Raw genomic sequence first — 14833 nt, 5'->3', positions numbered from 1 at the left:
TCTGACTGCACCCAGTGATTGTATAAATAAATAAATCTAAAAAAAAAAAAAGTTTTGTGAATGTCTAACTGAAAACCGAAACAAAGGAAAACTTAACAGTATTTCACAGAACAGGATCTACGTGTTGCTCTTCATTGAGCAAATACCGTGTCATAATAACTGAGTATTAACAGACTTCGGTGGCTTCATAAAGAGAACTCCCAAACCAAACCTAAACACTCCTCCCCAGAGCGTTCCGCCACAGACACCACACACACACAGTACTTCCCCTAGCGCTCAGCACAGGGTACCCTTGCAAGGACAAGAGCAGAGTCTTCACAGCTCTGCTCCGCACAGATGCCTTGGGGGACACCTCTGTCTGGAAGAGTCCAGGGCCGTGCCCTTGCCTTGGCTCCTACTCTACCTTATGCAGGGGATGGCATGTGGGAAACTCCACGACAGGAAGGACTCGCAGGCCACAGATGGGCCACCAAGAGTGACAAAAGTCTATTACAGTGAACCTTTCTAGTTATAACTTCATTTTTAATTTATATTGACATTTTTACATTGATGTTAATACGATGTTAGTATGGTCAATAAAAATTTCAGATTTCTTAAATACTATTTTGGAGGAGGTTTAGAAATTATTCCATTATCAGAAATTAATTATAAATACTGCAGTAATGATTAATGCAATCATGGATATTTAAAAAGTAGTAATTAGAGGAACGAGGAAGATAGATATTAAGTTGTACCCATGCTAATAAAAGTCAAAGTTGTGCAAGTCATTTGCATTTCTCTCATTGCTGCTCAAGAAAACGTCTGGAAAAGCCATCTAAATGTGAACAAAAAATGAGGTTATTGTAAAGCATAACAATAATGCAAGCATTATTGGCATTTTGGAACTTAAGCTTTAAGTTAAGTTTATACAAGTTAACATTTATACAAGTTAAACTAAGCTGTCAAAATATATACTCAGTACCAGCAAACTGAGATATTCAGGCATAGAGCATAATGTCCAGAAATATCAGCAGCTCAATTCACTGACAGAGCCACTCAAGTTTCAGGGATGCTGTTGATTTTTATGTCCTGCAAAATGCTCATTTAGGCAGTTTTTTGTCTTATATTCTGTAATTCAAATGTCTTTCATAGAACATTGTGCACTTTTTTCACAGAAACCGAGTCAATTAAATTTTATTCAGTAAAATAATACCACAAAAGAGAAAATGTTATTCTTTTATTTATGTTAAATAAAAACATGAGAAAATCCTTTTTTAAAAAGGGTCAGAATATTCCTTATGTCTCCAAACCAAGTCCATGGATGCAAAGAAATGTTCAGTGCTTTCTTCCCCCAAAGGGTGACAACACACTTTCATGTCATAATAACCTGAAGAGACAACTTAGGTGCATGTCCCTCAGTTGCCACTTCAGGAAAGTCACATGCAATATTCTGGCAAGTAAAGAACAGAACACAGGCACAAGTATATTCTGGAAATACTTCCTGTTTTGATAATGAACCTCAGTACTGAATATTTCTATTTTGGTTTTTGTGGTCCTTCTAAATTTTTTAAGCCACAAATACCACTGTACGTCAGTAGTACAATTTTCCATAATTCCAGAATTATTAGAAATTTAAAAATTACTTATGAAAACTAACACTATTGCAAATTTTGCTAGTAGAAATGTGACTCCCAAAGAATCATCACTTTCAAAACATAACTGGGCACACATTTACAATATACTGCAAAGTTTTGAATTAACTTGGTCATTTCTGCTCTAAAGACTATGCTTGAATCTCTGAAAACAAATGCTAGATTCATGATTTCTATACCTACATACCTCTAAAACCATCATAAGCCCTATAGTCTGCATTTTACCAAAAATGCTTCATCCAAACAGGTCATGGTAGGTTCATAATTCTTCAACCTTAATTCAGGTCGTAAAGATTTTTTTCTATGACTGGCATCAATAATAATTTCTCTGTTAGAGAAAGCAGACATTTTTGGCAGACTGCCAAAATGATAACTTTATTATAGAATTTAGGAAGCTACAGTTTAGTAACTTGTAGGCTTTATTAAAAGGAATCAAAAAAACAAAAGCAAAGGATAACTTAATACAACCCCAAGTTCCAAAATTTTCTAGGTTTTCTAGTGCAAGAAATGCTGTTTCACTGAATTATGAATTCCAAGCAAAAATGCAATCAACTCAGAAGTGATAACAAAAAAGAGAAACCACTAGAGAGGCACACAGATTTTTTTTTTAAAGGATTTTTATACTATATTAAAAAACCACAAAATAAAAAAGGGATCAATCAACATATATCTTAGAAGTCTTTCCAAGAATCTCTGTACCCAACAGCCACGCAGGCTGGATTTTTCTTCTTTGCTCAGCTTGCAGTTCATTTAAGGATCACTGGAGGTGACTCGTGTTCTAGGTTTTAAAATCAAACTTGTTCCGCCAAATCCAAGACCCTGAATTTATCCAAATTGTAGAAACATGCTTTTACCACCCGTCCACCAAAATACCTCCCATTCAGATCAACAACAGCTAAAAGGCAAACAAAAAGACAGTTAGTAAACAGTTATCCTGTAAAACGTTACAAGAACATGTTTTAATTATAATGCCTAAGACTACAAATTCAACGTTTTTATTCTTTATATTTAGCTGTATGACTTACCTTTAATTGCAGATTCAACCCTCTCAAATTCTAAAAATATTCGTACTGCTTCATCATCAGGGGCACCAGGAATCTGGAAAAAAAATGAAAGAATAGGGAAAGTTATCATCTGATATAGCAATGAATGAGTTTATCAGAGTAAGTATTCCTTTTACCATCATACACAAGTAAGTAGTCAAATACCAAAAAAATAAGTATATTTCGTGGGCCATCACAGAGTTGTTGAAGGTCTGTTTTTGACAGCACTGTGTTAAGGACAAGGAACACAAAATTAAGCTAGGCAATCTTTGACCTTACAGAGACCCTTTGTGACTGATATGTAAACAAATAATTATGCAGAATTATGTGGTTATCATACAGCAACATGGTATACAGAAGAAAAGTGGAGGTGGGAGTAGAAGCTTAAGATAGAACTTGTATTCTCTCATATAATATGGCCCCATTCCATATATATAAGCCATGTCTGCAGCTAATTCCCAACATGCCCAACCATTCCACTCTGCTTTGGTCTCCCAGAAGCTGTGACCTAATCTGAATACCTTGTTACTCCTATCCAAATCCTATCCATTCATTTCACTTTGACACTGCTCACCAAGTTTTCACCTTTTCTTTTGTTGATCTAAATCTTTTCTTTTCTTTTTTTTTTTTTATAGAGGCATGCTTTTTTTTAATTTATTTATTTGTTTGTTTCGTTTATACATGCACTGGGTACAGTCAGAAGCACGGGAGGGTGAGAGAATTCACCAGAGCCAGAGCGGGGAGCAGAGCAGGCAGAAGGACCGAAGTACACTGCTGAGGGGAGCAGCGGGCGGCAGGAGAGGTCTGCGCGCCATGTGGGACCCTCCTCCGGTGGCCGGGGAGCAGCCGGGGATCGAACCGGTGCTGCAGAGGCTGCGGGCAGCTTCGCAACCCAGCGCTCAACCGCTGCGCCACTGGGGAGGCCCTAAATCTTTTCTTTTTTTTTTTTAAATACATTTTATTTTTATATTCCCCATATAATTGCAATCCCCTTATTTTGACCCCAATCCCTCCCCTCCCCGCCCCCCACCCCCCATAGAGTCTCTCTGGTTCATTGTTTTTTGTTGATTTTGATTTTCACTTTCTTATAGTTATTCATTTTCCTGGTCCTTTATTTAAGTTTTCTAGATTCCTGCTATGAGTGAGACCATCACTGGTATTTTTCTTTTTCTTACTGGCTTATTTGATCTAAATCTTTTCTTAAACCCTATACTTAAAAGCCAATACTACTCAGTCTAGCAACTGAATATCCTCTATTTTTAATGTTAAGCTTTTTTTGTTCTCTTCAACTGAATTTCACCGAGAACAGACATTTCTGTATCTCCAGTGCTCTCTATACACTATATTGAGTACATGGGAGGCATTAAATATCCACTTGCCAAATGAATGAAGCCCGAGGTATGGTTAAGCCAAAGGTATTAAGCACTCTATAAATCAATGTTTTTGATCACCAAATTAAACCTTAATCATAAAATGAAACATTTTTATGTCACCAAACAAAATATGAAGCATTGCCTTTAAGTTCAAAATTGTTTTAAATGAGTAATAAAAGTACAACTACCCAACGTGTGTCATCTTCTGCAATAAGACAATATGTAACTTACAGCACCCTGTCTCTATTTGTAGGAAATGGTCCATAATCTGTTAATTATAACTTGGGTTACAAACATTAAAAGAAAACCCTCTTACTTCAAATATCACACATTTTCCAACTTTGCCATATTTTTCACATTCTTCCTTGGTTTCAACTTCCAAGTCTTCATCTACCTCTCCTGCACCAACCATGTTCTAAAAACAAAAATAAATAAATTCAAGTATCAAGTATAAATACAGAAATTACTTTGCTTCATGATGGCAAATGTTCTCAAACACAGGTGATACAATGAAAATTTTCATATCTCCACAGTAGCTAAAAGTAGCTAAAAGTTTTGCAGTTAAAAGGATCAAGTGTTAAAGTGTGTAAATTAAGCTGAACTTCTGGTAATTTCAAATATTTTAATTACTCACTGTACTCTTAAGTTCTGTGTTTAGTAGCAAAACTTTAACTACAAAAAAACCTTCAATAATCAAAACAATCCTGGGGGAAGGGCGGAGAAATGGAGGTAGGATACTCTCAGTAAACAGGATAACTGTTTACTGTCTTTTTGTTTTGTAAACAAAACAATATAGTACTGGAATTAAGACAGACACACCAATCAATAAAACAGAGTTCAGAAATAAACTTAAATATATAAGGACAGCTAATTTATGACAAAAAGCCAAGACAATAGAGTGAAAAAAGTCTATTTAATAGACGGTGTTGAGAAAAATGGGCAACTACTTGCAGAAGAATGAGAGGAGACACTACCTCACACCATACACGAAAATTAATTCAAAATGAATTAAAGATTTGAATATAAAACTTGAAACCAAAAAATATCTGGAAGGAAACAGGTAATTAGCTCTTTGACATTAGCCTGCGGATTTCTCTCCAATGGCCCAGCAAACAAAAGCAACTGAAATAAATGGGACTATACCAAACTAAAAAATTTCCACACAGTGAAAAAAATCATTGTTCAAAGACAAAAAGGCAACCCAGTGAATGGGAGACATCTGCAAATCATATATCAGACACAAGGGGTTAATATCCAAAATAATGAAACAACTCATACAACTGAGTAACAAGAAGCCCACTCAAAAATGAGCAGAGGATCTAAATAGCCATTTCCTCAGAGACAATATGATAACAGACATGAAAAGATATTTTGTTGCTTTTCATTAGGAAATTGCAAACCAAAGTCACCTGAACTATCATCTCACACCTGTTAGAATGGTTATTATCAAAAAAATAAGAAAGCAGCAAGTGTTGGGAAGGATGTGAAGAAAAGGAAACCCTTATACAATGTTGGTGGGAATGTAACTTGGTGCAGTCACTATGGAAATCAATATGGAGGTTCCTCAAAAAATTGGAAACTAGATCTACTACATGGTCCAGCAACTCCCAGCATTTATCCAAAGAATACAAAGACCACTAATTTGAAAAAATACATACAACTCTGTTTACTCACAACTGCAAGGAAACAATCTAAATGCCCATGGACAGAAAATGGATATAGATGTAGCATGTATAAAAAGCACTATTACTCAGCTATAAAAAGAATGAAATTCTGCCATTTGCAGTAACAAGGATGGAACCTGAAGCAATTATGCCAAGTGAAATAGAGAAAGACAAATTCCACATGATTTCACTTGTATGTGGAAGATAAAGAATCAAAGCAAACAAACAACAACATAAGGTCATTAGATAAGGACTACAGAATGGTAGCTACCAGAGGGCAAAAAGGGTGGAAGTGGGTTGAACCAGCAGAGGGATTCAACTAGATGGTGGTGGATGAAAACTAAACCTCTGGTGACAGGTATGGTGTGGTATATACAGATGTCAAGGTGAGAAGCTGAAACCTGAAACTTATACACTGTTGTAAATCAATGTCACCTGGAAAATAAAATCAAATAGGGAGATAGGTTTCTTCCTTCTGTTTCTTACCCTTAGTAGGACCACTTTAGTAGGACACTTAAGTATTTCAGTTAATGGATTTGAATCTGACTTCTTGGATGCATCTGCAGGAAAATACATCATCAGTTGTAGATGTGTTAGAGCACGGAAAAGGAGCTTGAGTCTAAGCTACAACAATTTCAGTAACAATCCCTACTACAGCTGATTCTTGAATCGCATGGCCTTGAACTGAATGAATCCACGTAAATGAGGATTTTAAATAGTTGAAAAATTTTTTGAGATTTGGCACAATTTAAAAAGCTCACACACTGCATGGTCTAGAAATACTGAAAAAATTAAGTTGGCCTGGTCACAAATGCATATGTAGATAATAATCTCTTTGACCATTTATTAACATAAAGTATACACAAATCTAATGACTATACTACCATTCAGGCCACAGAAATTTCAGTGTACAAGCGAGGTTTCTCAGATTAAGCAATCTTAGCAATTAATAGGAGGCTACCACAAAGTAATCACATTTCTGCTACTTCATTTCTGCATGAATGGTTAAAACTGTTAATAAATATGAACTTCCTTTTCACATTATCTTTTCATTTTTGATATCCAGTGTTAGTAATAGATACACTATCATACAGTGGTTTGTGTCATATGACAATACTGATGAAGGCATTGATAGATGCCTTCTGTGTACAGATGGTGCATCTTGTACACAGAATGTAAACTTACAGTATAGTTAAAATACAGTAAAATATTGCAAATAAATTCTCTTCCTTATTGTTTCATTATTTTGAGTAACCCTTACGATTGTTTTAAGTAACAGTCTTTTCTCTAGCTTATTTCATGGTAAGATACAGCAAAGAGAACACATAACATATAAAATATGTGTTAATCACACGTTTATGTTGTTGATAAGGCTTCCAATTAATAGCAGGTCATTTGTAAAGTTTTTCAGAGTCAAAAGTTATACATATATTTTCAGATTGCACAGGGGTTGGTGCCCCTAACCTCCAAATTGTTCAAGTATTTGCAACTTAGGGTCATTTTTAAGCATCTAGTCAATTACTCTATGAGAAAAACTGTAGGCTTATCTCTGATGAAAGCATCTGCTTTGCTGTGGTAGTTTTTACCACAAATTTCTGGAAGGTTTTGCTTTCATGATTACCTGCAATTTTTGCTTAGTTCCCTTTTTGCTAAAGGGTTGACAGAGTATACTGATCACAACTGGTAAAGGTGAGTGCCTTGGTTTGAGCAGTGGCCAAAGTCACTATCCAGTGTAATAAGCAGTTAATTAGCCAGCCATTGAGTAACTCCAGAAACTCCAACAAATCAGGGCAATTACTGGTTTTTGGTACTAGCCTGTCAGGACAGCTGCTTTCTAAAGCTGTGTTGACACAGCTGCCAGGAAAGCGTTCTTTCTTTGGAAAAGGGTTAAGCTAAGGTAACTCAAAATGAACTAGTCTCCTCATAAAATGCTAAGATACATTTGACTCATTCCCACATGCTCTCATCACAGAACTCATTCCAACATGCTCTCACCATAAAAACAAAACACCAACTATGCACCATCAAAAATAAAGTGCAAAAGGCATTACATTTCATACATAAAGCAATCAATAAATAAGAAAATTAAAAAATACAATGATACCTGGAAACCCTGCTCGTGGGGGAGACCCACCTTTCTCCGTGGCATCGCCCACTATAATCTTGCCTCCTCTCTTACTTGTCTTTTCCACTGATAACGCCGTGCTCAATCCTTGCTCATGCTTCCCAAGACCCTGGCCTTCCCGGAAGCCGTACTTCTGCATGATTTTATGTGCAACCGTGCCACTGGGAAGAGTAAAGAAAGATCCCTTGAACTTGAAGTTATCAGCAAGGGCATAAACTGAGTTTTACATCACAACACTCTCCTACTGGATAGAGTGTAAATTCCACAAGGGTTTCAACGAAGTCAGATATAATTAACGTTTAGCCTAATGACACAGAAATAAGTTATGGGGGGTGATCAGAATGAAAGAAATAGAAAAACCTACAGTAAGAAATCCTGGATATGCTGATGCTACCTTTGATATTAGGGAATAATGAAATGTCCCAAGTATCCCTGTTGGAAAACACTGGACTTTTGTGTTCCAGTATCTGCAATGCTATATTGCTTACAACCACAGTTTAGTATGTCTGTTAAAAAAAAAAAATGTTTCATATAATGAAAATAACTGCATTTCCTCTAAATAGTACAACAGTTTTCAAAGAAAGATTTTATAAATGAATGAACTGCTAAAGGTCATCTACTTTATAGACAGGGATATAAGAAACTGAAGCCCAGATTAGCTGGTTAGCCTAAAATGGACTAGCCACAGGAAAACAGCATATTTTTAAATTATTTCTGTATGTGGTAATGGTGGAATTGAAACTAGAACCCATAACTCTTGGTTCTTAGTCCAATGCCTTTTCTAATACCATGATAGCTTTCAAACTGCAGAGTGCTCACAAGTCTCAAGAGTGGCCTCAGCAACCACTGCTACATAAGGCTCGAACAACAAAACTTTAAATTCCTGTTTAAATGGAGATTTAGTAAAACATCAATTTTTATCATTGACAAGGGAAAAAAAGCTTGTCTGTCTACCCTCTAGCAATTATCTTGGGCAGATGATTGAAATGTGATGATCAAAATGTTCTTTCTGCCCTGCCCAATATGGTAGCTGTTAGCCCTCTATAATTAAGTATTTGAGATTAGTATGACTGAGAAACTACATCTTAAATTGTATTCATTTTAAATTAATTTAATAACTACCTGTGGCTAGTAGCTAGCACAGAGAACAGTGCAGGTCTAAAAGACTGATACCAAGGTCAGAAACTCAAAATCCTCTTTTACTGCATAAACCCCAGCACCTCTCCAAGAGCTCAAAAACCAAAGTGCATGCACACACGTGAGGGCAGATCAGTGTGATTACTATACTCTTGGCATTTCTTTTAAAAGCCACATCACAAAGACCTCCAAGAAATGCTGCTGCCTTTGACAGCCTCATGCAGCATCAGAGGGAGACAGTAAACATGAAGCATTCTCTTAACCAAAATGCAAGCCAGATCCAGTTTGGGTTTTAAAAAAATCCACTATTCCCACCTGCCAGTCAACCTTAAAACTGATTTTTATATGCCAGCAAGCCAGTTCCTAATTAGAGTCACAATGATTAAGAGTTTTCAGGCTAAAGGAATAGAACCATGACCTTAAAGCTAAGGACTGTTTTATCTCGAAGGAAAAAATGCCATGCACCCTTTGGAAGCAGCTTAAGTCAGCTCTAATACACATGAGCTACTGTATTTGCAGAAATGTAAAGAACTGTCAGAAACTGTTAAAGAATATGGTATTAAGCATTTAAATCTTTTAAAACTTGTATCAGTAGGTTTTATGTTTTGTAGAAAACATCAAGCTTGAACACCCTCCTCGTGACTGAAGCACTGACTTCGTGAAGGACATTGTGTGACTGAACACATCAGTGTCTCCCTATAAAGTTGGAAATAACCTCATTTTCAAACAAGTTGCATCCACTGAAAGGACTGGCAAATCTTTGTCCTTCTCATACTTGTGAGGTAAGAGCACTGGGAACCCTTACCCCATGTTGGCAAGGAAGGAGTTGCCCGGCCCGGTGGGAGATCTGGGTCTGTCTGGTTCCTCATATACAGGGGGAGGGATAGCAGCTTTGGAAGACTGTGAACGAGGTCTTGAATCCTCTTCATAAGGAAAATCTCGGGGTACTGTTGAATAAAAATAAAACAGGTTTAACCAAATTACCACAAAAAAACATTCTGAACTGCTTTTATACAAATCTGTGATCTTGAATAATTTAAGTGACATTTTTGACTTACTACAAGGGGAAAAACAAAATCTATCTTTACAACCTTTAAATGACTTTAAAAATAACAAACGTAGAAAACTACTTTTCTAATTCTAGCTTTGCTCCTGCTGTTTATACTTCCTCACATGTCCTTTCTTACATCTTACTAAAATATCCCCTTGATAGTTTAAATGACTAAGATTTTCATGAATTCCTAAGATTTTCTGTATGTTCTAATCAAACATTTTTGATTCCCTTATATCTGTGTACTTGACACAAGACTCTTAAGTTTACCATCTCACGAGCCAAAAGCCTCTGTAGGTCCTCGAGGTTAGAGACCACATACCAGAGCAGTTGATTTCTGACTACAGCTCATATTAAAGTCAGTAAGATTCTTCATGAAGATCCAGATGCTCAGGGCCCACTCCCACAAACTGTTTCAGCTGGAATTTATGATTTATCCAGTGTTGTCACAAAATAGGTACTTAGTATTTTTTGAACGACCTTCTTTAATTAAACAGCATTAAACACTACAAAAAGTACTACAGAATACTTTTGGATAGTTAGAAATGGTCCAACCCAGAAGATAGGAAAATGACCTAGATGGCATATCAAAATCTAATTCCAACCCCAAAATTCTAGAATAGATTACTAGGTGGCCTTGCTTTGGCAATGTAAGTGTAGACATTATGTGTGATAAGACACTAATGGCAAAAAATTTAAATCAAGGAAGGTACTGCCACCTGGTGGAAGGTCATGAATTTAACTGCCTCCACACCACGGAATACTAAAAATTACCAACTGAGCCACTATTTGTTTTAAATGAACTTCAAATACAAAATGTTGGAGAGATGAAAAATTACCTTTAAAAAATTAAGAAACTTTTATTACTTACTGTACAAAAATCCAAGACTCAGAGTCTGGCATAAAAACTCAAGTATAAGGGATGGAAGGGAGTGACAGTCCTGAGAACCTTAAAAGTTCCCCCAAGAGCCTGAAGAGGGATTTTCAGGACATTTCCCTTTACACTCAGAAAATCTGCCCGTTACAAGCTAATACTCCCCACGACTGTGTTAAAGATTGTACCAGAATAAAAAAAGGGAAGAAACAGGTCTACGTACACTCTTTGTCTTTCTCTACAAGAGAAGTTGGAGGTGCGATGGCAGCTCCGCCCATACCTGCAAAAAACATAAATTCCATTGATTAAAGAAGGGAAAACATTTCAGATCCTAGACACACAAGGACCATGCCATCTGTCATATCATACCTGCCCCCACCCCAAGAAAGTAAGAGAAAGGAAAAAAGCTGCTCCTTCTTCCTGCTAACATCTAAGGAATTCACTACCTGAATTTATGATTAGAAATTTAAAAAATTGGGCCTCCCCTGGTGGCGCAGCGGTTGAGTGCTGGGTTTCAAAGCTGCCCGCAGCCTCTGCAGCACCGGTTTGATCCCCAGCCCCCAGGTGAGGAGGGTCCCACATGGCGCGCAGACCTCTCCTGCCATGCCCGCTGCTCCCCTCAGCAGTGTACTTTGTCAGTCTGCCTGCTCTGCCCTCCCCTCTGGCTCTGGTGAATTCTCTCACCCTCCCGCGCTTCTGACTCTACTCAGTGTTTGTATAAATAAATAAATAAATCTTTAAAAAAAAAAAAAAAAAAAAAAAAAAAATTTAAAAAATTGGCAAATCCCAGATAAATTTTTTTTTCATAGCAGGTATTCAAGAATCCCAGAGGATATTAATAAATTAATTTTAAGACAAAAGGTGGCAACTCAGAGAACTATCAGTTACTTGAAAAACAGTAACATAACTGCTCACTGAGAACATGTGACACATGGGCATTATCATAAGCATTACCTCATTTAGACTTAAAAAAACATTTTCCAGGTGATAAAATGAGCAGAGGAGAGTCAACTGGAAGAGACAGACTAAAATCCAGCTACTTGTGATGTCAAAGCTTTCCCCAACAAGACATTCCTCCTTCTTAGAGTGCAAGCAACTAGACCTAAGCACCTATTTGGTACTTCTGGGTCCTGGAGAATCTGTTTTATGTTATCAACACTCCTCATATTTCCGGGACACAGAATGGTGTATACAAATGAACCAAAATAGATTTTATTTGCTGACAACTACAGATTCCTTATGTAGGAATTTTTCATTAGGTATAAGCCCTAACACAGGCATTATAACTTAATCATCAGTGAAACAATCCAAAAAACAATAAAATGTAAATTTCAAAAAAATTGATTATAAAAGCACAGTACATCAGCATGAAATGCTTCACAAATTAAATTCCTCTGAAGATACAGCATTTGCATTGTTATTAACAGGCCTGGACTAGACACACTTAAGGAGAAATAAACTGACTAAAAACTTCCTGTATTTCCTTTACTATACCTCCGATTATATTTTAACCTTGCCACTAAGTGATTATTCATTCTGAAAAGTGAGATTAGCTTCAATGAGGTCAGTATAAAAAATTCAAGGTGATTACTGGAAACGTGCTGCGAATCAGGCTAAAATAGAAACACCAATCTGTTAACAGCAGTACACATAATGGATATAATGTCACAAATTTTCTATTAGATTAGATAACTCCTGCTAATATTCAGAAAAAAAGTAAATGTACTTAGAATAGACCTTTTTACAATAAGGGCAGCTGATCTATAAGCTGGAAAGACGAGACCAACAAATACTCAACCGATATACTGGATTCTAAAACAAGTTAATAAAAAAACGTGTTGATTAACAATATGATGGGTATGAAATGTTCAACATTAAGCCTGACACACAGAGTGCACTTGGTAAATGTTAATTCTCCTATTAATTAGAAAAAACGCAGTGCCTGACAGTGCTCAGTATACTATAGTAGGTATCCAAAATGATATTTAATTCAGATTTGTGTTTAAAGATAAAGAATTTTAAATTATTGTAGTCTTGCTTACTCCTTTCCAGCTCAATTAGGATTTTAAAATTTAAATTAAACCCCAGTCAGTCTTGGTTGTACACTTGGGGAAGATCAGGCTTGCCAAACGGCCAGTCATAAAACAGAGGTCATGTAAGTAGAAATAGACTCCAGCTTCAAAACACCATTCACACATCTCAGGTTAAAGACCACCATGTTATTACAAAATTTTCAGGCAAATCAAGATTTGGGATAGGACAAATGCAGTGTATAGTCATGTGCCACCTAATATTTCAGATGGACCACAAATATGATGGTAGTCTCTATATATAGTTGAGGTCATACCGTTGTGTAACACACGCTATATTATTGTTTTAACAATAAAATGGCCTAAGGACCCATTTCTCAGAAGGTATTCTTGTCGTCAGGCAACATCATGGTCACATATAAAGCTTGCATCCCATGTCTCAGATTTCTCACCCTGAAAATGGGGATAATCGCAGATCATCTCAAGTTATTGTGAGGTGTAAAGGAGATAATCTATGAAAGTGCTTAGAACAGTGCCTGGATTGAACAGACAAGTAGAATATTTAAATTTCTCATTCAAAAATCTCAATCTGTCAACCAAATCGGTCAACTAAATCAAGGATGCATCAGCAATCAAAACACAAAGCTAAAATAAGTATTCCCTTCACTCAAAAACGAATGCTGCTTATCTATCTAGTGATCACTAGATTATAATTCTGCTCACAACATTTTAAAGTTGGAAGGGGCCTTACGAAGTACCTAATTCAAATTCTTGTCTCCCCATTCTCCGTATGACAATGAAAGAAACCAATATCCAGGGAAGTTATGTGATTACCTAAAATTCAGACATGTCAGTGACAAGTGTTCAGGAAAAGAGTGCCTTGACTCTCATTCAAAGCTTAACAAAAATGCAGCTGAATACAGAGAACAAGTGACTGAGCTGCAAGTCTAGAAAAGTGGGTGTATATATTTTAAGGTGTCAAAGTATATAATAAATAAATGTGAGAAAGTAGTTAAGAAGCTCAGAAAACAATACATGTGGAAGCACAATGTAAATTAAAACTGCCAGACACATATGCATTGCTGGCATTCCCGAGAAAAAAATTATTCAAATCAGTATCAACAGAATTATTTATCAAATTAAATATAAATTGCAAATAGTGGAATTGCATCGTTTGAACAACATAAGATTTATATTCACATCTTACTTCTTTTTCTCCTCTCTCGTTCATAATCTTCATCTTCATCAGAATCTGGATCTGGTCGCCTTGAAAACCCGCTAGCTTCATGTCTGTCTTTACGCCTCCTGTAATAACAGAGACACCAACTATTCATGGCAAACCAATTTAGAGATGTGATACCAAGGATACCTTGACTTTCCTTGGTTAAGAAATATCTAAATTGTTTCCCTTTGTAATAAACTGATTTGGGGGAAGAGGATACAAACAACTGTTAAAAGTCTAAAATAACAAAATATGAGAAGTGAGAAAAATCCAGAAGGTAAAATGAGCAAATTTAATATGTACGTGAGTATAAGTAGCAAGGAAAAAGTTCTCCTAATTATTTATCTTTTTCAACTTTAAAACATATCAACATAAGTAACAGCAAAATAATTTCCATTCTTTAGAATGCGCTTTGAGTTCATGAAATGATTCAGTAAGTGAGAAATAGTAAATTATTTTATATAACTATTAAATACTTAAAATAGTCAAATAAATGCTTGTTAGCTATACTTCTGGAAAACAAATAATACATATAAATTTTCAAATTTATCTGACTCAAAACCAGTAAAGAGTAACATTTTAAGTATTTAAATAATTATAATTCAAATACAGACATGGCATGAGGAGGAAAAAACCAAATTACCAATATTATTTAATATTAGGTACCTAAGTGACTTTTTCTA

At 36.0% G+C, this 14833-nt stretch overlaps 1 protein-coding gene across 3 annotated transcripts in view; it reads right to left on the bottom strand.

Moving 5' to 3' along the window:
* Window positions 1–532: 532 nt before the first annotated feature.
* RBM17 (RNA binding motif protein 17) overlaps window positions 533–14833 on the bottom strand; it is a 34846-nt gene continuing 20545 nt past the window's right edge. For 2 of the 3 annotated variants that reach the window (XM_037510569.2, XM_037510568.2), the window contains exons 5-12: window positions 14136–14233; window positions 11122–11178; window positions 9779–9920; window positions 7816–7997; window positions 6198–6271; window positions 4364–4462; window positions 2657–2729; window positions 534–2526 (exon numbers count right to left, since the gene is read on the bottom strand). In XM_037510569.2, the coding sequence (XP_037366466.1) occupies window positions 2423–2526; window positions 2657–2729; window positions 4364–4462; window positions 6198–6271; window positions 7816–7997; window positions 9779–9920; window positions 11122–11178; window positions 14136–14233 (829 nt within the window). In that variant the 3' untranslated portion in view covers window positions 534–2422. Of the gene's footprint in view, window positions 2527–2656; window positions 2730–4363; window positions 4463–6197; window positions 6272–7815; window positions 7998–9778; window positions 9921–11121; window positions 11179–14135; window positions 14234–14833 lie in introns of all 3 variants that reach the window. The other variant, XM_037510570.2, reaches the window with a different exon arrangement.

Source organism: Talpa occidentalis, unplaced genomic scaffold (genome assembly GCF_014898055.3).
Source record: "Talpa occidentalis isolate TD23 unplaced genomic scaffold, MPIMG_talOcc4v2.1 talOcc4.14, whole genome shotgun sequence".
Classification (NCBI taxonomy): domain Eukaryota; kingdom Metazoa; phylum Chordata; class Mammalia; order Eulipotyphla; family Talpidae; genus Talpa; species Talpa occidentalis.
Note: the sequence above shows the minus strand (reverse complement) of the source record. Positions and strands in the feature narration are given on the sequence as shown.